This window comes from Harpegnathos saltator, unplaced genomic scaffold (genome assembly GCF_003227715.2).
Source record: "Harpegnathos saltator strain DR-91 unplaced genomic scaffold, Hsal_v8.6 scaffold114, whole genome shotgun sequence".
NCBI classification, from domain to species: Eukaryota; Metazoa; Arthropoda; class Insecta; order Hymenoptera; family Formicidae; genus Harpegnathos; species Harpegnathos saltator.
Genome location: NW_020229889.1, coordinates 488,086 through 508,459, shown reverse-complemented (window position 1 = coordinate 508,459; position 20,374 = coordinate 488,086). Strand labels below are relative to the sequence as shown.

Below are 20,374 nucleotides of genomic sequence, written 5' to 3'. Positions count from 1 at the left end.
ATTTCCTTCTAAGGTGAGAAATTTTCACATCAGGGTGAGGAGGAAAAAGCTCCAACAAGCCGTCGTACAAATTACTTTTTTTATTCGTCGTAATAATTTCATCGGAATGACAATGCGATGTGTACGAAATATTAAAAAAGTACAATAGCCCGTTATACAAAATATGATTTTTACATAAATATAAGATCGACCACTGTGTGCTTCCGCGTCTGCTATCTGCTGTAACAGATCATCATGCAATGCCACCGAGAAATTTGCCTGCTATTATCGAAAATAACGTATACCCGCGCATGAAGCAACTCTCTTTCTCTCTTCCTCGATAGAAAAAACTACATCCTTTGGCGAGGTGACGACGATCCCGCGCGGTCCAAAGCGAGTTTAGTAAAAGACCCTCCCTCCTCTCACGATAATAAATGTTCCAAACTCCCATCGCGTTTACCGATCATTTTAGTTGCAAGTTTCTTCGCTTCCTCATCTTATTTAGTCGGATTGACTTAGGCGAACACTCGTGTCACGATGTTTGTTCGCGTGACAAAACGAGCGAATAGTCCAGCTAGGAAGCAAGTTAGACAAACCACACGGCGAAACGAGAATTCTCCCTTTTTTTCTTTCCCCTCTTTAGATCCGCTTTCGTTCAAGTCGTTGTCTAATTGCCGTTCAATCGTCTCTCGACAAGCGGATTGGACATCGAGATTAAAACGGAACAGCAGCAGCGGCGTAGTCATCGCGACTACCCCAGTGATTCAATTGGACGTTTTCGTCGAGAGTCTTCCGATCTCGCCAGAAGGAGGAAACACGCCCGATGGCAGTAGTAAGTATAAGTATAATCATAGGATTACGACTAACACAGTGCTTCGCGTTCGCGCATTCATTCTTGGCAATGTACGAATAATTATAAAATGTCACGGATATAGAAAATGGAAGAAGCGACGAGTCGCCGTTTCCCGTTCCCTTCCTTCGTGTTCCTTCGTGTATACGGCGACTCTCGTTTTAAGCGGCTATCTTTTCGGCGTCGATCGCTGAAACACATAATACTCATAAATAATAAACTGGGACCATCATCGGAGGAAGCGTCATTGCTTATCGACATGCCTAATGCTATTGTAAGGCGAAAAAGATATCTCGCACTAGATCTAATCTTTTTTTTTCTTATCCACTTCATGTGACATACACTACATGTACAACTATGAATCGCATATAAATTCTACAGAGATAACTATCCTCATCGTATATATCTTGAATACGAGTTCTATGGCATTGTTTGAACTGACCATGACCCTCTTCTTTCAAGTGTATATATAAGTGGTTCTAAGGTACCAAAACAATTCTAAGATCAAATAGTCTACGACGATAAAAAACAATTCTGTTTTGGGATTAATAACGCATGCGAACCTTCTTTGGTCGGCAAAGGATTTTTCTCCAGAGTTTCCGCGTGCTTCAACTTCGCCGGATCGAAGTTCTCGATGCCGGAGATCAATTGCTGTTTTCCTTTCTCTTGCTGAATCGCTGCAACACAATGCAACACAAATGCATTAGGAGGATATTTATTAAAAATATTGGATTTATTTCATATTTCATTTTATAATTTTACTACAAGATATAAATTCACACAAAAAGATGTTTATGTTTATATGTAAAAATCATGTTCCTCATCTACGTACCATCTTTATCAGGTAGCGGGTTCTTTTCTTGAGTCTCAGTATGCTTGAGACTTGCGGTATCGAACTTCTCGATGCCAGCGATCAGCGTTTGCTGAGTCTTCTCTGCAGCAACATCTGAAAACGGTACAATCCGTATTAGAACATATAGAAACGACGTACATTGCAAATGAGTAAGATCGCGGATGAGAAATGGAATTCTCATCTCCTCATCTCGCATCTCGGTTAGATAGATGGATTTGCTATATCGCTGGATACTAATCCAACTCGAGCGAGCGGATTAGTATAGAGAATAAATTTGAAAATCATGCGCGCGTTCAGACGCAATCGATCAGTGACTGGTACCGTTCGTCGTCCTTGCTCTTCCTTTATAAGGCGCACGCCATTAATACTTCGCGCGTGTGATATAAAATCCGCACGTTTTCACGAGGTTAAATTATACGTGAGTATTTGAGCTCAAATTGGAATAGTATTAAAGTGATATTACGTGAAGAAATTGAACTTCGAATAAATCATATGTGTCCAAAGTGGATTTTACATAAATAAATCTTGCTTATATTTTTGAATTCATCTTCCCGAATATATTAGAATATATAATTAACCTTTTTGTTATATATGCTATTATATATGGGATTAATCGATTCAATAATGGACTTTTCTAAACTGTGATTACATTATTTTAGTTTTTTTTCGATTTCGACACACGTGTCAAAACCAACAATTTATTACAAATTGAGTTAAGGAATTCGTATAAGATAAACAGAGATTGAAGCTCAGTAAAAAGATCTATAAAAATATATATTTCGCACTGCGCAAGTTATTTTTCTAAATTTTGCTTGACTTTTTAACATTTTAATTTGGCAAGATTACGATAATGAGAGGTTAACGAAAGACAATTAAAGCAACAGAAAGACATCATCAGAATCATCGCCATAATCACCACATATCCCTCACTAACAAATTATCAATTATAACTAGTAGAGCGAAAAAGCTTTGCATGCAAACGATAATTCCCAGCTAAGCGGAAGTGACAGTTGATCCCAGATGTCCATTGCCATTGCGTTGACAAGCCGAAGAAATACTCTTCGTCGCAGCGCTGGAAAATGAAGTAATGCTCCAAAAGTCCCTTGCTAAGGTCTTAAGAAGCAATACCTTTGGCGTTAGGCAATATAATCTTCTCTTTTGTATCGGCGTGCTTCAACTGATCTGTCTTAAAGGTTTCCAAGCCGTGTATCAACTCCGAGTGCTGTCGCTCCTGTCGTACGTCTATATCAGCAATTCACAGAGTTTTATTACGTGGCAACTGATAAATAGAGAAAGAGAGAAAAAGAGAGAATGCCGTACTAGTTTTGCATTATTTTTAAAATTCGGACACACAGTATAATCACATTTAGCGCTAAATACACAACTTATTAGAGACTGTAGTACAAATAAATGTAATTTCATTGAAAACATATTAGTTGTGAAATTAATAGAAAGGCACGCATAAATTAATAGACAATATACGATAAATCTTGCATTACGAGCAAATAACAGAATTCAAGTGACTCAGTTCAACAAGGATCGATTTCATGCACTGTCAATCAAGATATATGTGTGTGTTTACATCTCGCGCATGTACCTTCAGCAGAGGGTAAAACATTTTTCTCGGCGGTAGCAGCTTTCTTCATGCAGCCATGGTTGAAACCTTCCAATTCGCTTTTCAGATCTAGGGCTACTTTAGGCAGATCCTTCAACGACGGACTCGACATGGCGCAACGTTGTCACTCCTTGATCTGTAATCACATGGACATCATTCTGAGATCGACCATCATTTTCATCGAAGCAGCATTCACCGAATCAAATTACGCAAGATATCCTCCTAATTCACACGTCTACACTTTATATCCATTCATTCAGTGAATTAGACCCTATCGCGTAACGACGCCTGCCTTCGTTTGTACCGATGACTTGATTAACTGGTAATTTTCGCGAAATTTAAGATTATCCAATTGTCGTGGTAAGATTAATCGTATAAATCAGAGTTAATAAATAAAATGCATCCAGATGCTTAATGAGAGCTCAAAATTTTATGCGCCGGACGCGGCGATCTCAAAGTCGTTCATAGCGAACGGTTGAAGTTGATTACACATTACTAACTAACATGCTGCGTGAACTCCGAAATACGATCGTCTTTTTTTCATCAGCGCCTTTTACGAGCATTTCTATGAAAGTTCCCTGAGCATTCTAAATGTCGCAAAACATCCATTGGTGATGGAGATCCTTGGAAATGTATTGAGAAAAGAAAATTCTACATGCTAATTCAAAATTTTAATTTTTTTCTCATTTATCAGATTTTAAGTGATTCGCGACAGCGATTTGGGACATCCTGTACAATTTAACTCCGAACGATACGTTCACCCTGAAGGTCTCTAAGCCGTAACTGGAGGAGCGTTAACACGCTATGTAACTTATCTCCTCGGAACGACATGTCTTTTCTTAGATTTCTCGTCGGTAGGTGGTTCGTTAATAGATGCGATACTGCGTTCCCTGGCAGAAAAGAAAAAAAAAAAAAAAAAATACGAAACGCTAAAGTGTGTTTCTTTCGAGAATAACAGAGAGACGCGAGAATAATATTTACATTATTTTATCGTTTTAATGAGACCCCACATTCCTGTCCGTCGGTGGTGATGTTAACACAATTGTACGGGCGAATATATTTGTGATGTACGAGCGTGCATTCGAGGAGCATCGATATAACTTCCTGGAAGATAGCAGCTAGCGGAACGTGCGATATCGCGCGTGTTATTACGTACGCGAGCCATTTCTCCGTAAGGTACATAAAGAGGAGCGGCACGCGAGCGAGCATCGGCGGCAATAAAACGAGCGTATCGGCAAGAGGCGGCGGCTACGTGTTTTCAATTGTCAGCGAACGCGGCGGTTCTTTTGTTACCACGCTAACAATCCGCGCGCTGACAACAGCGCTTGCTGTTGAAAGCGACGAAGCTGACGAGAACGAAGTTATCGACAGCCACATCGCGACGGAAGCGCGCGCGCGCGCGTCTCGACGCACCCGCCGCGAGTGTAGCGGAATTTTACTCGCGGTCGATCGGAAATCTCGACGGTAGTCCATTCGAGTCCTTAAGATCCATGCCATTGTCAACAAAATGAAAAGCAAACGCGCCGGAGCGTACATCTATCCTTTTCTTTTCTTTTAATTAACGTTGTATTGAAGTTGGATACGTCATCTTCCAAAGTCCCAAAAATAGTATTTTTAAATCGCAAAAAGGAAACGCATGAATTTTCGCGCGAAGGATTCGACTGTTATCTGTGAGCTTCCGTAATGCTCGACCGAAGAATTTACGTGCCATGAAGCGGAAGCAGCGGTGGCTCGCGGTGTTTCCGGTCTGCGTTTCCTTCTAATATATTCCGTTCCTTGTCGCACACTTCTTTCCGAGCGCGGCAACGGCATGAAATTTCATCGGGTATTGAAGACGCGGTATAGTCGAAGTAAAAGCTCACCGCTCTCGGCTCTGCCGAGATTTCTAAACGCGCGGCACGAGATATACGAAGGAGACTCAACGTCTCACAGTCTCTCATAATCTCAACGGCTCTGCTGAAGATCATGAATTCAGCGGGCGCCGAAATTCGCATGTCGACTCAGGGAGAGAGCCAATTTCGGCGGCGTCAATGAGAATCGCGCGGGCATGTTTCCTCGCATCCTCGCGCTATGTGCGTGGCAGACGTTACACCACGGTTGACTTCATCCGGACTAATCATTTGTTATTTACGATAATGACACACTGCCGCGACCAAGAGGGACCCCGATAAATGCCTCGCGACGATACCGTGTTCTTCCGCCGCCTCTTTCCCGTAGGATAACGACGATCGCCATCTCGTAATATTACGTCGTAATATTACATCAAATCACACCCACACCTATATCTACACGCACGGGTTATCTTGCGGAATGGTGCGTACCGCGCGCGACACACGTCTTTGCGTTAACGAGCGCAACCTTCAAATTAACGGGTGAAAAAGCGAGCAACTTTCGCGAATATTTCATATTAAAAAAAAAAAAAAAAAACAATCTCGTAGATTCTCATCTCGGAATACATCGCGTCTCTCCGTCTTCCTTCCTCCTCCCCCCCCTCTCTCTCTCTCTCTCGCGTTAGATCGTAAATTTCGGTCTCCGAGAATAATATTTGCTTCGGCAAGAAAACACCGGCGAATCCGGTGGCGCCGGGCTCGAAATGTTGCTCGGCAAATAATCGATATTTGCGGCACGGAATCGACGCGGACGTCGTGCCGTCGTCTCGACGCGTGCACACACACGCGTATTTTGCGTACGTGTCAACTTGGACACACTCACACACGCTTCTTATACACATCGAATCTAGTATTCGCGACGCGTTTACGCGCTAAACTGTCAATGACTCATCCGTTCGGCGTCCCCTTTGCCCACCCTCTTTCGCTTGTGCGCATTTAGGCAGAATTGAAAGTTCATCTGAGTCAACGCGAAAAAATGCAAGGAATAACGCAAATCTAATTATCGCGCGTGGGCGATCGCGCGCGGCGTACCGATCAGCGTTCACCTCCCACGTGCACATTTTTCTTCCGCGGTTCTGCGTTTCGCGATGAAATCGACCTGTTTCTTTTCTCTTCTCTCGCGCACTGGATGCGCAGTAATCGCGCTCTTCGACTTACCCCCCTCCCCCCCCCTCGCCGGCTGACGCATTAAAATTAATGTCGCGATATTTCCATTAATCGCGACGTTAGTTGCTAGTCGCCGGAGATTGCAATGTTACTTCGCGGGATTGCGAGTTATCTCAATTATTAATCGCATACGCCGCTCGAGCAACGAGACACACCGTTATTCGGCGGTGTGTGATTTGCAGCGAGACGAGGATCCCCATTGGAAAGCGAGTAACAACATGTCATCAAATACGCCCGGCGAAGTAGCGTAGTACGTACGTATCAACTGGCGCGCGTAAGCACGAATCAAAAAGCATCGCGGAGTAAGAAAAGGTCTGCATTCCACGTGGGTGAAGTCACAGCAACGTCGGATTTTGCTAAGCGCATTATCAGTACGCGCGTTCGGCGATTGTGACACGGTGCAAGGCCATCGATTTCGTACGAGTTCTTCGACCGTTTCTTTTTTCTCGTTTTTTTCTGCGTCGTTCATTCCTTTCTTCTGCGTCGTTCACGCCAGTTCTCTCGGCAAAGTGAACTCGCGAAACACAGAAGACGGCGATTAAGAACCGACCGATATTTCGTAACAGCGGCGTCCGCTGTCTTCGCGACATCTCCAAAAAAATCCTAAAAAAAATAAAAAATCGACTTTAACCACAAACTAATAATTATCTAGCAAATTCATCAATATCGCGAATATTGCCCCAGGAAAATTCAATATAATTATTAAATTTATTAAACAAATCAATGAAGAAGAGTAGATGAAACTGTCCGCTAGAATTTTCACTTCGACCACAAACTATTTACTAAATCATCGCGAATATTGTCGAGTTGTTGAATTTACGAATCAAGTAGAAATATAAAGAACAGACGATTCGGGAAAGGCTGTGCTCGTCTCAGCCGCGCTTATTGTGCGCGTACGGTTGTCAATCAAATTTACTAAATAACTTCGCAGCACAATTTACAGAAGATAAGAAAAGTTCGACGGATGGCCATGATCGCGGCGGTGCGAAATTCGGCCGAAGTGGACCGGGTCTCTCTCATCCGACGTCGAGAGCCTCAGGCCCGGAGCATACGGCCCTGGAGAGTCCGTGGAGAGAGGCTTTCGAGAGATACGTTCAAACGGTGGGTCAGCATCGACAAGGCTGTGTATAGGTCCTTATAAGGCAGTCGGTCGTATGCCTGTATATAGGGAGAACTCGAAAGAGGCCGAATACGCAATGGTGAAGCAGCGAGGCTCATGCGCGTCGTCCTTTGCTTATCCACCTCGCCGGTAGCCTTTTCTCTCTCTCTCTCTCTCTCCTCTCTCTCTCTCTCTCTCTCTCTTTCGTACGCCTGTGTGTAGGCGTTTGCAACGTGTACATAAGACACTCTCTGCTCGTATACTCTCGGCTGCATGTAACGGTAAGAGACGAGGACGAGATCTCGATTGGCCGACGCGAGACGGGAAGCGCGGCCAAGTAAAACTCTCTCGCGGCGGCTCTCGTTACGCACGGCAAGATTTATCGTGACGCGCGCGTGCGTTCTGTCGCGGATTTGTCACTGCAAAATCGCGAAACAGTTATCGCGGCAGAAGAGGAGGAGCAAGGAGAAGCCGGCTGCGCGCGCGCGCGCGCGCGGACGTGATACCACGCTCGAGAATTCGCGACGGCACTTTTCTCCTTCCCGTGTAAATTCTCTCGAGAAATTTACCGTCGCTGTAAGATGACGCTGTAAGATCGCCGATCAATCGGAGAGTTTCTCTTATCGGCACGCGTCAACGCAAATCCAACGTGTAATTGAAAATGAAGATATACCTCCTGCTCAGGATCCCATTCATTAAGCCGCGCGCGATTCATAATCGCCGCTCGGGCTCGCCGCGCTTTGAGATCGGCAAGAAAATTACGGCCGGTTTAGCCGGCAAGAAGCGCCGTAACAATGACCGTTAGTTCCGTTTAATTGAACGTCCTGGCCGTGCCGAGGAAGTACGGTCGAGCGGTCCCGGCGAGCTCTTTATCGGTTATTATGCAAACTGCAAACGGTAGAATCTAATGAGGCGACGACATCGCGGCGGCGATGCTCGGCGAAACCTCGATAAATCCCGCGACCCTCGTCGGAGTAAGCGGACGAGTGCGTGTCTCTCTCTCTCTCTCTCTCTCTCTCTCTCTCTCTCTCTCTCTCTCTCTCTCTCTCTCTCTCTCTCTCTCTCCCCGAGGTGGAAAGCAGTCCGCGGAGGAGATTTAATAAGGAAACTAGGTTGCATCGAGTCGGCATCGAGATGCGCCGCGCCGGTCAGAACGCGACGACGTTTATAGAGAGCGCGAGTCATCGGGATAGATTAGACATCGCGTTACTAAATATCTACACGACGGCCGACTATCGCGATTTTCTGCGATTACGAGGACTCCGCGCGAAGATGGCTGAAACGTGCGCGAGTCTCCGGGTCAGACTGCGGGATCAAGAGACGTCCGACGACTTCACGACGAATTTATTGGATCATCGTGCACATTCCACATCCCGTCGACGACGTAGTCCCGCCGCTCCGGCGCACATGTCCCATTCCCCGAGGTGGTTCAGTCGAACCATCAGTGGATCGGACTGTCGCGGGAGAGAGAGAGAGAGACAGAGAGAGAGATTCTGGCGCATTGTCGCGGCTCCGGTCCGCGGAGCGAGATCCTACGGTCGCTGGCTAACGAGTTCGCGCGGCTGCCAATTAACTTGGGCAATCGCGTTTAATGGTGAGCCACCGCCGCAGCCGTGCTCCGGTCTCTCCTTCTCTCCGCTCTCTTCCTCGCACGTACGCCACGCGGCCACACGTGCATCAGCAGCGTGCGCGCGCTCGGTATCGACCGCGCTGCACCTACGCGGCCGCGCATACAAAAGCCCACGTGAAACCGCGCGCGTTCGTATTTGTTAGCTAGAAAACGCGCCGCGAGCGCGTCGCGCTCGCACGCGAGCAACCGCGACTCTCTTCTCTCTCTCTCTCTCTTTCTTCATCTCTCTTTCGGCCTCTCCCCCCTCCCCCCCTCTCTCTCTCTCTCTCTCTCTCCGGTTCTCTTCCGTGCGACCGTGACGGCTAACGAACCCTGGACGCGCGTATCGTATCGAGCGGTGGCGCGTACCGCCAGGGACGTACATAGGTACGAGACGGTACATAGGTACCGTCCGAATTATCGGGTGTGTTCCGATAGTCGAGTGTCCAGCTGAACAAGGACGAGCACAGGCTGCCGTGCCCGGCGGGTACCCGGCTGCTGAAGAGTCACTCGGAGTTAGCCGGATCGCGGTCAGGCTTCTCTCAGGAAGCGGCTGCGAAATATCATGGCGATGCCATGCGCTCAGCTTGGCCGTTGTCCTGGAAGCCTGAGGATCGGAAAGTGTCAGCGAGTACAAGAGGCGACAGCAAGATCGCTTGGGAACGACGCGAGAGTGAACGAGCACAAATGCGCTGATCAATCGGACCGAATCGGTCGACCGGCCGGCGAAAGCAACCACCATCGCCCCCGTGCGTTAACATTGACACCCGCGCGCGCTTTTATCCGCGACGCATGAATGGGTGATAGCGCGCGCGAGAGATACGCATACGGACGGGGGCAGTTCCGAGGTTACGCCAGGGGAGCGGCTGCCTCTCGACGGCGGCGGCGGTGGCGGCGGCGGCGGCCGTCGCGGCAGACGGTTTCATCGATTGGCATTGCCGGCAACGTCCGGAGAGACAGAGAGAGAGAGAGAGTGGGGTTCGTGAACTCCGCGGATATCTATATGCGCGCTACGACGATCCCGTCGACCCTCAGTTTTCATGGTCACGGGTGAGAGAGGGCGGTTTCCCTCGACGAAGAGCCGAGAGTCGAACGTTGGAACGAGCGACCGGGCTCGAATTAGGGTTACAGGTAATCAAGGACGAAGCGTGTTGGAGGATTTGGAGGAAATCAAAGGAGACAAATTTTTCACGAACACATTTTCAGTCGATGCGATCGAGTCAGCAATGATGCGACGAAGGAAATCCTGCGGCCGTCGCGAAGCACGTGCTTCCGCTCGTTTATTCTCGATTTTAATCCGCGTTTCTTTCTGTGTCTCTTAAATCCGCGTCTTTATGTCAATCCTCGCAGGATCGAGAATTTAGTTTTTCTCGGGAATTTAGCTACTTCAAGACGTAGCCTAGCCGCGCAAAGTGGCGCGGAACGAGCGCGCTCGGTGCCGAATGGTATGCAAATGTTGTACCGTGTCCGATCTGAGCGACAGGCGAAATTAATGAAGCGCGTACGAGCGGGAGAGATGTGAGTTCAGGTGCATTCCGTTTGCAGACACGAAATTCATCGCGAGCCGCTCGACTCCGAGTCCCCCGAGTACGAGGCGATTATTCTCTCGCGCGCTTTCCCCTCGTCTCTCGGAAGCTCGCGGGAATGCCGGCGCTCTCAGGAGCTAATATCGCACTTATCGCGACTTCAAAGGGGCCACGAGAGTCGTGGAGAGCGCGCGGCTTTACCGCGCGGCGCTTCAACCGCCATGGCGAAAACGTGGCACCGCTGAGTGTGACACCTGCGCTTTCTTCCGAGTTACCTCGCGGCTCCCCGCGAAACTCTCGGCAAACATTCGCGCGTTAAGGCATCCCGGATCTACGCGCGTTCGATGCGCTCTCACGGCTGACAAATTCTACGGAGAAGTCGCCAAAGTCACCGTCGCATTATCGGAGTGCAATGGAGTCTCTCTCTCTCTCTTTCGTCCAACTCACGTGCGCAAGGAAAAAAGAGAAACATGCCGGCGCGGTGACGCGCAAATCGCTCGGATGTCGCGAAACTTAGCGCCAGGCGAAAAGGGACGTGTCCCGGCCGCGGCTTATCGGTCGGCGTAGAGCGCGTAATTACAAGGGATTAAATGCGACTTCAAGCAAGATCGTCATCCGCGCGCACAAGTGCCGGCGGCCGGCAGCCGAGAAGAGAGGCAGAGACGTCAGCCGGGATGACGTGGCGCGGCGCGGCGCGGCGAGTGTACCGGGTGTGCGTTAACGCCTAGTAACACCGCCGTGTCGCGAAATGAGAAGAGATGCACAGAGTAGAGAGACGCTAATCGCGAGCAAGCCGGATCGCAACGCGATCGCGAACGCGTCGCGCCTCGGTCGCTCAGAAGCCCCTCGTTCGCCTTGAAGCGGTCGCCGCCGTCGCCGCCGCACACGCGAGCGAACATGATCAAATGCAAATGCCGCGGCGACGGCGATTTCCCCCCGAGGAAACGCGAATAATATCCAGTGCACACGTGTCCTCGTGTGTTATCGCGGACCCCTCGTGATACGATCGCGCTCCCCACGTCCTTTCCCGAATTCTGCACAGCGTCTCTCGCGGTCACACACGGTACATCTACATAACGCACATTCGTTTGCGCATCTGAGAAACTGCTACGCACTGCTCGATCTTGGGGAAAAGCTACTGATATTCTAACGTTTGATGTTCGATGCTTGAGATAACAGCAGGCCAAGTGTGCGTCATAACGCCGACACGGTGATATCCCGCTACCGAAGTCACTCTCTCGTAATCTGCGGTTCTCATGCCAGAGATCCTACGTAGATATTCGACGGCAGATTTCAATCGGCGAGATTGTGCTCTGTGCGGCCGCAATCAGGTTCACCGACGCGAATGCCGCGGCACTGAGCTCGGGAAATGTGCGCGTTATATGCCGGCGACGGCGACGGCGAGAGGAAGAGACGCATAATGCGTGTGCTCCCTGGGCGCCGCATGCATCTGTCAAAACCACGCCCTTGTCCCGTCCTGCCGGGCCGCGCGCGCTGCCCGCCTGTCTACGAAGGACGAGCGAGCCTCCAGAGAGGGAGAGAGAGAGAGAGAGAGAAAGAGTGAGAGAGATTGCCTTCTCCCGCGATCCGAGCGATCTTCCTCGCCCCGTGGCAGCAGCGACTCGAATAAATTTATTATCAGCTTACATCCAATTAAGAGTATCTCTCGTACATATACATAGACGAAGAGCATCACGTCGGTATACACAGGGAATCTGTAAATGTCAAGTAATTCGGATATGTATTCGCGCGAAGAATCCTCATGTTTGTTTGTGTCGAAGAAGTATAAGCCGGATAAAGATAAAAAATTCCGCAGTCAAATATATATATATGTATATACACATACGTCCTCTCTCTCTCTTTTTCCCTGAATCCTGGCTCCGGGCGTTTAATAGTAAAATAATAATGTATGAGATACGTAATAAAAGACGAACTCTGCAACGCCATTGTTCGACGAATATAATTAGATGCAGTTGAGTACTGCTCGGTTCGGAGGTTGGAAGTTTTGAAAAATATTGCGTTCGCGTAACCGACGTTACCTTGGAATGAAGAAGGCGGTCGCCGTTCCGGCCGATTCTCAGTCGGGCTTCGCGAGAAATATCGTTCATCTGAGATATCATTATCACACGGGACGCGAGAGCGAGTCATTTAGTTTCCGTCCTGCGAGGAAAGCTGCCTCTCGACCACACCCCTGATTCCATTTTCGATCGCGCTTCGTCGTCGAAAGGCCGATCGATCGATATCTCTGCGTCGCGAGCCCGGCCGGCCGGTCGGCGATACGTCGCATAACCTCGAACTTGCGCGCGGATTTACGGAAAATCCTACCTTACCGTCGCGTTTTCATCATCACGACGAAAATGGCACCTCGAGTGTCCGCAAAAGCGGTCAGATCGGACCTCTTCGAAAGATGGCCACACGAAATAGCGTGCCGATCATAGCGTTTCCGTCATCGCGGGAGATTCGCTCTCGCTCGTCAACAAATTCAGCAAAATCGGAGGGTCTATGTCAGTCTTGCGATCTATGATAAGAACTCGCATGTGAAACACCGCCAAGAGCCATCTAAGAAGAATCGATCGCGATCAATAGCGCCGCCGGTGACCGAAATGCCGGCCGTTACCGGCGAGAACACCTCGTTAATTCCGGCAATGTAGCGTCTCCAGCGACAAGACGAGCCGAACCGAACCGAAACCGGGAGGAAACCTCGCATCGTCGTCGGTGCGTTTCGCCGGGCGCGAAGGGGACGTCGTGTATACACGATGTCCTGTCGCCGAGCGCGTTCACGTTTATAATGGCAGATCTCGAAGTCGACCGTTTCTCGACGAGAGAGAGAGAGAGAGAGAGAGAGAAAGATAGAGAGAGAGAGAGAGAGAGAGAGAGAGAGAGAGAGAGAGAGAGAGAGAGAGAGAGAGAGAGAGAGAGAGAGAGAGAGGGAGAGAAAGAGAGTCTACACGAACTACCCGCGTGTCCAAAGAGAACAATAATAGCGAGAGAGACTGAGAACAACGGCGTCGTTGGTCGCATCGCTCCTCCGAGAGACACACCAAAGTCCGAGAAACAGGGCGGCCGAAGGAAGAGAGCAAGGGAGGACAAACGACGACGTTGGCCGGGAGCGGCTTCATGCCGGTTCGGCTTGATTCGATCGACTCCGATATCCGCCATTGCACGCGCGCGTCGCGAAACGACCCTCGACGATGCGACTCGCGCCGGGCCGTAGGGGTGCACTGACCTGTCAGATGCGAGTCGCGGGGGCAGGCAGCCGCGGGCACAATCGCAGACGTAAACGCTGTTCAAGGGCAGGCCGTAGACGGTACACTGGCTAGTCGGTTGACGCTTCTGCGGCACGTAACAGCAGGTAACAGCGTCCAGCGGCGTCCGCATCCCTTCTCTGTGCATCGCTTCCCCCTCTCTACACACTGGCCAGGGTCGGCGCGTGAGGAGGGGTTCGAAAGTGCAGCCTGAAAGTAACAGAAGCTAGAATCTTCACGTCGAAGCTTCCCTTCGTGTGGAGATTTCTGGAGAGAACGACTTGTAAGGAGTAATTAATACAAATATGTGATCGATACGCAGTACAGTGATCAAGTAATTGCCTTAAAAATTACTCGTGATCATATAATCATTCTATGTTTCTTTCAGCAAAACGGTTTACCTTGCGAGGAGAAGACTTCCCTCACTATGTTTATGACGCACGAATGCGAATATCTCTCAAGTCATTTCAGTCGCATTCCTATAGTAGAAACTCTTGTAGTGTAAAACGCAGTGGCCCACGGAATGTCTGCTTCGTCCGTCCCTGGACTCGACCCCACCACTTGCAAAAATGAGACCAATGGACGGACGGCTCTTACGCTCCCTGTTGCCGTTCAGCCGCGCCCCTCGCTTCCCCCTTTGCGCCCATGACTTCCGATCGTTTCCTCGACTGTCATCCGGGGGTGGCTGACTCACCCTCGACGACGACGACGACGACAACGACGACGACGACGACGACGACCGGGAATTCACGTGCGACGGCGCGCATCGTAGGTCTGACATTGAACGACGCTTGGCTTTGCCTCCTCGGCTTCCTCGGCGACGACCTTTTTGCCTGGCAGTGCCAGCTCTTTCTCTCCCTCGTTCTCTCAGCTGGATTGCTCTATTCCAGGCGGGATAAACGGTGGCAGAGCGGCGAAAGGGGGAAAACCCGAAATATCCGAGGGTTGGCGCGTGCCACGCCAATGAGTCAGCCGGGTCTTATATTCAGGCCCAGCTGCGCGTCATATGTTCGCCCGGCTGTGTGATTCCGGCGGAGAGAAGTCCAACGAGGCCGATCGCCAGCGAGGAGCGAAACCGGTTCGCGATTTCTCGCCGAGTTCGGCGATCCGGACATACGATCCCTCGCGGTTTGTGCGCGAACGAAAGTTAGGTAGACGAAATGCAACGATCAGCGTGAGATCTCTCCAGTCTCCGATCCGGTCGTGTGTTATCAGACGATGACAGAGTTTCTTTTATCCGCTATTGAGTCATACTACTTGGGAAGAAAGAGCCTTTCTGCTTGCCGTCGAATCGTACCGTCTCAACGTGGCAAGCTTGATTACGAAACATAAGTGAAATTCAACGAGTTGTAATTTTCGTAAAAATATTGTAAACGAGTCAGTTCGAGAGACGAGAGATTTTACAGCATGGAGTTTTATGCGTATTTGAGGCCATAAAGTTTCTTTTCTTGCAATGTTATTACGAATATAAATAGAAATCCGTCATATGTCAAAATATTTCATAGAGTTTCTCGAATTGTACTGTATGAATGAACAATTATATATATAATTGATGAATGACGTTTGTACCATTGGAAAACTGTTGGAGAATTTTTAACTTGTCTACCTGATGCGGTGCGTTTTCCACAGAGCTACTCAATGTTTGAAATGCGAATGAACTTCTGGCTTGGATTGCTCATCGAAAGTAAACGAATCAACGTGTACAACGCTTTCGCTAATAAGTAAATAGTCGAAGTTCTCTCTTTAAATTGTATATATCATATTTTTTATACAATATTTCATTGTGAAAATCATTAATAAATTAGGTTGAAAATTAAATGATCGCCATTTTTTATTTCACTCGATATATCTTGGCAAAAAGCTTGGTAAAACAACATTGCGATTTCAATATATCCGGCAACTAGAGATTTGAAGCTGTAAAATGTTTTGCAAAGCACCTTATTATCGTCCCTTTTGCCAAATTATTTGCTATTGAATGATACATATGTTTTACGATACCGTTAAATATAATAGTATTTGAAAATAAAAGATCCGTCTGAGTTGTCATTGAGCCGCATTACGACTTCATGTTTTCAACGTGGCATGATCGTTGACACCACGACTCCGAATCTGCCTTGAGATTGGTGGCGGTTCGTAGCGGAGATTTTAGAACTAATTTAGAATATCATTATACCAGGGGCTGTATGATCGTACCTGCATATCGACAGTTGTCGGTGTCATTAGCGGCATTGCGCAGGTTTTATATAACAAATATAACAAAAAAGCTGCGCAAAAACTGCTAACGACACCGACAACTGTCGATATGCAGGTACGGAATAAGCCCCTGAGAGCGCGGCCAACACGGCATTTTCCGCGACACCGATTTTCTGCACTGGGAAAGGACGCCATCTGCATCCATTTTGAGAAGGGAACTACGATGCTACGTCCACTTTCAGGTCTCGGTGGTAAAATCTGCATGTGGTGGAAGTCCGTGCTGCATCCACTTTCAGGCGGTTTATGTCTGTGCTGCAACCACGTCCACAGTTGCCATCTCTATGCCAGACTATGCCCGTAGGTCTAAAAAGGCAAGGGGGGAGGAGCAGGAAAAATAAAAATATGTATCAAGAGGCACGGTAGTGCCTCGCGCCAAATTCAAACGCAACGAAGTTGCGCCCGAACGGCGCGAGGCACACCGTGCCTATTATACGCGAAACTGCGAGTTGAAACGAGGTAAGATATTCATATCTCAGCAATGGCTGAACCGATCGACGTTTTTTAGTCCCAATCGATTCAGCCCTAAAAAATAGGAAGAAAAGTGTCCTAGTGTTTTGTGTATGTTGTTTCCAAGTATATATATTTTAAGACAAAGTCCAAATTACGGAAAATTACGATTCAGTAAGAAAGTAATAAGAAAGAAACGCTAGACCGCCGAGGAGAGGGGATTTGTGCATCTCGTTTTTCCGACACCAGAGGTGCGCTGAAGCAAAGTGCGGTGAAGCAAAGAACAGCGAGTGCGAGTGAGCAAGCGATAGAGAGTAAAAGAGAGAAGAATATTGCTAGAATACAGGAGGTGAAAGTGTGTAACAGAGAGAAAGAGAGCGAGAGAGAGAGAGAGAGAGAGAGAGAGAGAGAGAGAGAGAGAGAGAGAGAACGGAAGAGAGAACGGGAGAGAGAACGGGAGAGAGAACGGGAGAGAGAATGGGGGAGAGAACGGGAGAGAGAACGGGAGAGAGAGCGAGAGCGAGAGCGAGAGAGCGAGAGACAGAGAGAGAGAGAGAGAGAGAGAGAGAGAGAGAGAGAGAGAGAGAGAGAGAGAGAGAGAGAGAGGGAGGGTGGGAACAGGCGAGAGGGGTGAAAGAGAGAGGCATAAAAAGGTGAGAATGTTGGTATGTTATTGTAACAAATTAATTATTATAACAATGCAATAAAAAATATTTAATACAAAAAATTTTGGCGCGGCTGCACCAAAAACTGTATCGAACTAAAACTTGTTTAATACATATATGACAACATTTTTATTATAATATATAATAATAATAATTAAATATTCGTATGTTTCACGTATAACGTGATTGACTTGGAGTACTCCGTGCCCACGGTGTTATTTATAGCGACGCATTCATACTTTCCCTGATCTGTTACATCGGATTCGATAATCTGCAAGACACCTGAAACATAAAATGCGATATTCTCGAGCAGCGTTCCTCTCAGAATTTTCTTGTCCAAAGAAAGATCAATGATGCGATCGCAGATCTCGTGTATGTCATGTCAAAATAGAGACAGTTTGAATTCGGCGTAATATGATTCTTGGAACAGACGTAAATAAGTATTGTGAAGTTTGAAGCGAGTCTTTCACAGACATGCTTTGAAAACACGAGTTGTTTTGATTTTCAGCTAACGGACGACGCAGGCATCAACACTGATCGGCAAGGTCAGCGACTGGTGGGGGGTAACCGTGCCTACCCGAATGTTTGTTTTCGTACACTTATATATGACTCCGTGATTGCGGAAAGGACATTGCGCCTCGGGCCGACGAACGACGCGCATACCGCGACGCAGAATAGTACGAGTGTCGGTTAATACGCGTTTCTCTTTTGACCGAACCTTACTTGCGCGAGTGTTAGAGCTAGAGTCAGTGTCGTCGCCAGTGCTACGATGGAGTATCCGGGGGTGCTGCGACGGAGACCAGAAGGAGGACATCGGATCGAGAAGTCAGGATGGAGAGGGGACTTGGAGCGCGCCGAGAGACGTAGCCGAGGACAGCGATACATCATGCATGGTATTCGAGGTACCTCGAGTTATTATTATTACGCATTATTACTTTTCTGATTTTAACGAACCTTACTCGAAGTAAGGACATACCCGAGTCGAAATTAGATCAGCGTTCATAGTTTATATTTTGAAAAATGATAAAATAGCTTGAGATTTGATTATTCCTCCGATTAACCTAATTTCACGTAACATGAGTTCTACTTTTCTTTTCACATAAAATATGAATGTCTATTCAAGCAAGGTTGCTGAGGCAACATAAGGTTTATCAATACAAATTTGTAATTATGTTCTCAATGAAAAATTGCACATAATTTAAAAAACTATGAATATTGATCTTAGAATCTGATATAAATTCTACAAGTGTTGATTTTTATTCGTCTAATAATGCTCAGATTGCTGTTTTCGTTTAGAAACTGCTAGAATGTCCGTTTCTCATTCTTGTTTATCTTTCTTATTGTACGAATCTGAATTAAAATCTCTATTAGTGAAACAGCATTATTAGACATAACCGTTGTCTTTTTGCAGCTTCAGCTCTTTTGAGAGCTACAATTCTCATCATTCTCATTAGAAAAAAGAAAAGAAAAAGAAGAGAAAAAGAAAAGGAAAAAAGAACTTTAAGAATGATGAGAATAAAAAGTGTTTTTCATCTCCCATTTCCTCTAATTCTTATATGATTATTTAATCCTTATATATTTATCTCACGCGCAGTTCTAACAAAGGCAGTTCTATTTACGTTTTTATCTTTGGTCTCTTTCTTACGCTGTTAAGCGAATATATAATCGACATCAACAAAAATTGCTCATTTAAATTAAGAATATAAGGATTAAGTACATATACATTATCGAGATAAACGAATATTAAATAACTGCGGAATACGTCGCTGTTGAAGACTCATCATGGGCGAGACTGCGAGAGTAGCCAGACGTTCAGGTAGGACAAAGCTTGTTCACTATTGCGCATCTAGATATTCTGCATTGATTTTTCAAATTGGATGCAATTTGCAGGATCAATATAGAATTAATATTTCGACTCGGGAAAGACTCGGGAATGAGAACGAATTGTCATTGCACTTGGACAATCTTCTGACACTGATTTCTGGTATTGATCGATATTCGATTTTCGGTACTGATTTATTCTTTCATTACTCTACAAGAAAAGAAAATTGATACGACTCGTTCATTTATACGTGTTAATTTGATGAATAAATTAAATATTGATCGGTCTTCAATTTTCAGTACTGATTTAATCTCTCATTTCTTTATAAGACAAGAAAAATTGATACGGATCGTCCGTTTATTCGAGTTAATTTGTTGAGTAAATTAGAGAGATAAATACCTGAAAAATGAGAACAAATTGTCATTGTACGTGAACAATTTTCTGACACTGATTTACGGTATTGATCGATATTCGATTTTCGGTACTGATTTACTCTCTCATTTCTCTATAAGAAAAAAAAATTCATACGAATCGATCATTTATCCGCGTTAATTTGATGAATAAATTAAATATTGATCGGTCTTCAATTTTCGGTACTGACTGATTCTCTAATTTCTTTATAAGAGAATAAAAATTGATACGAATCGTCCTTTTATCCGACTTAATTTGTTGAGTAAGTTAGTGGGGTAAGTACCTGCAAGATGAAAACAACTTGTCATTGCACTTGGACAATTTTCTTGACATTGATTTATGGTATTGATCAGTCTTCGATTTTCGGTACTGATTTATTTTCTCATTTTTTTATAAGGCAAAAAAATTGATACGAATCATTCGTTTATCCGAGTTAATTTGTTAAATAAGATTAGAGGGTTAAGTACCTGAAAAATAAGAACCAATTGTCATTGCATTTGGACAATTTTTTGACACTGATTTATGGTATTAATGGATATTCGATTTTCGGTACTGATTTACTCTTTCATTTTTCTATAAGAAAATAAATTTATACGAATCGTCCATTTATCCGCGTTAATTTGATGAATAAATTAAATATTGATCGGTCTTCAATTTTCGGTATTAATTTATTCTCTCATTTCTTTATAAGACAAGAGAAATTGATACGAATCATTCGTTTATCCGAGTTAATTTGTTAAATAAGATTAAAGGGGTAAGTACCTGAAAAATAAGAGCAAATTGTCATTGCACTTGGACAATTTTTTGACACTGATTTATGTTATTAATGGATATTCGATTTTCGGTACTGATTTACTCTTTCATTTCTCTATAAGAAAAAAAATTTATACGAATCGTTCATTTATCCGCGTTAATTTGATGAATAAATTAAATATTGATCGGTC

General features: G+C 46.2%; 1 protein-coding gene across 4 annotated transcripts; it reads right to left on the bottom strand.

Annotated features, from left to right (window-relative positions):
- Positions 1–65: 65 nt before the first annotated feature.
- On the bottom strand, positions 66–13,975 carry cib (thymosin beta cib). Of its 4 annotated transcripts, XM_025302010.1 has the most exons (7): positions 13,814–13,926; positions 9,445–9,668; positions 3,280–3,433; positions 2,811–2,924; positions 1,662–1,775; positions 1,393–1,506; positions 66–1,019 (listed from the first exon to the last, which is right to left on the bottom strand). In XM_025302010.1, the coding sequence occupies exons 3-7, from the start codon at positions 3,407–3,409 to the stop codon at positions 991–993; spliced, it is 501 nt and encodes a 166-aa protein (XP_025157795.1). In that variant the 5' UTR covers positions 3,410–3,433; positions 9,445–9,668; positions 13,814–13,926; the 3' UTR covers positions 66–990. The 4 variants fall into 4 exon arrangements, with proteins under 4 accessions (XP_025157795.1, XP_011153786.1, XP_025157800.1 ...); XM_011155484.3 differs by lacking the exon at positions 9,445–9,668 and having other exon boundaries at positions 13,814–13,975; XM_025302015.1 differs by lacking the exon at positions 2,811–2,924 and having other exon boundaries at positions 13,814–13,922.
- Positions 13,976–20,374: the final 6,399 nt, after the last annotated feature.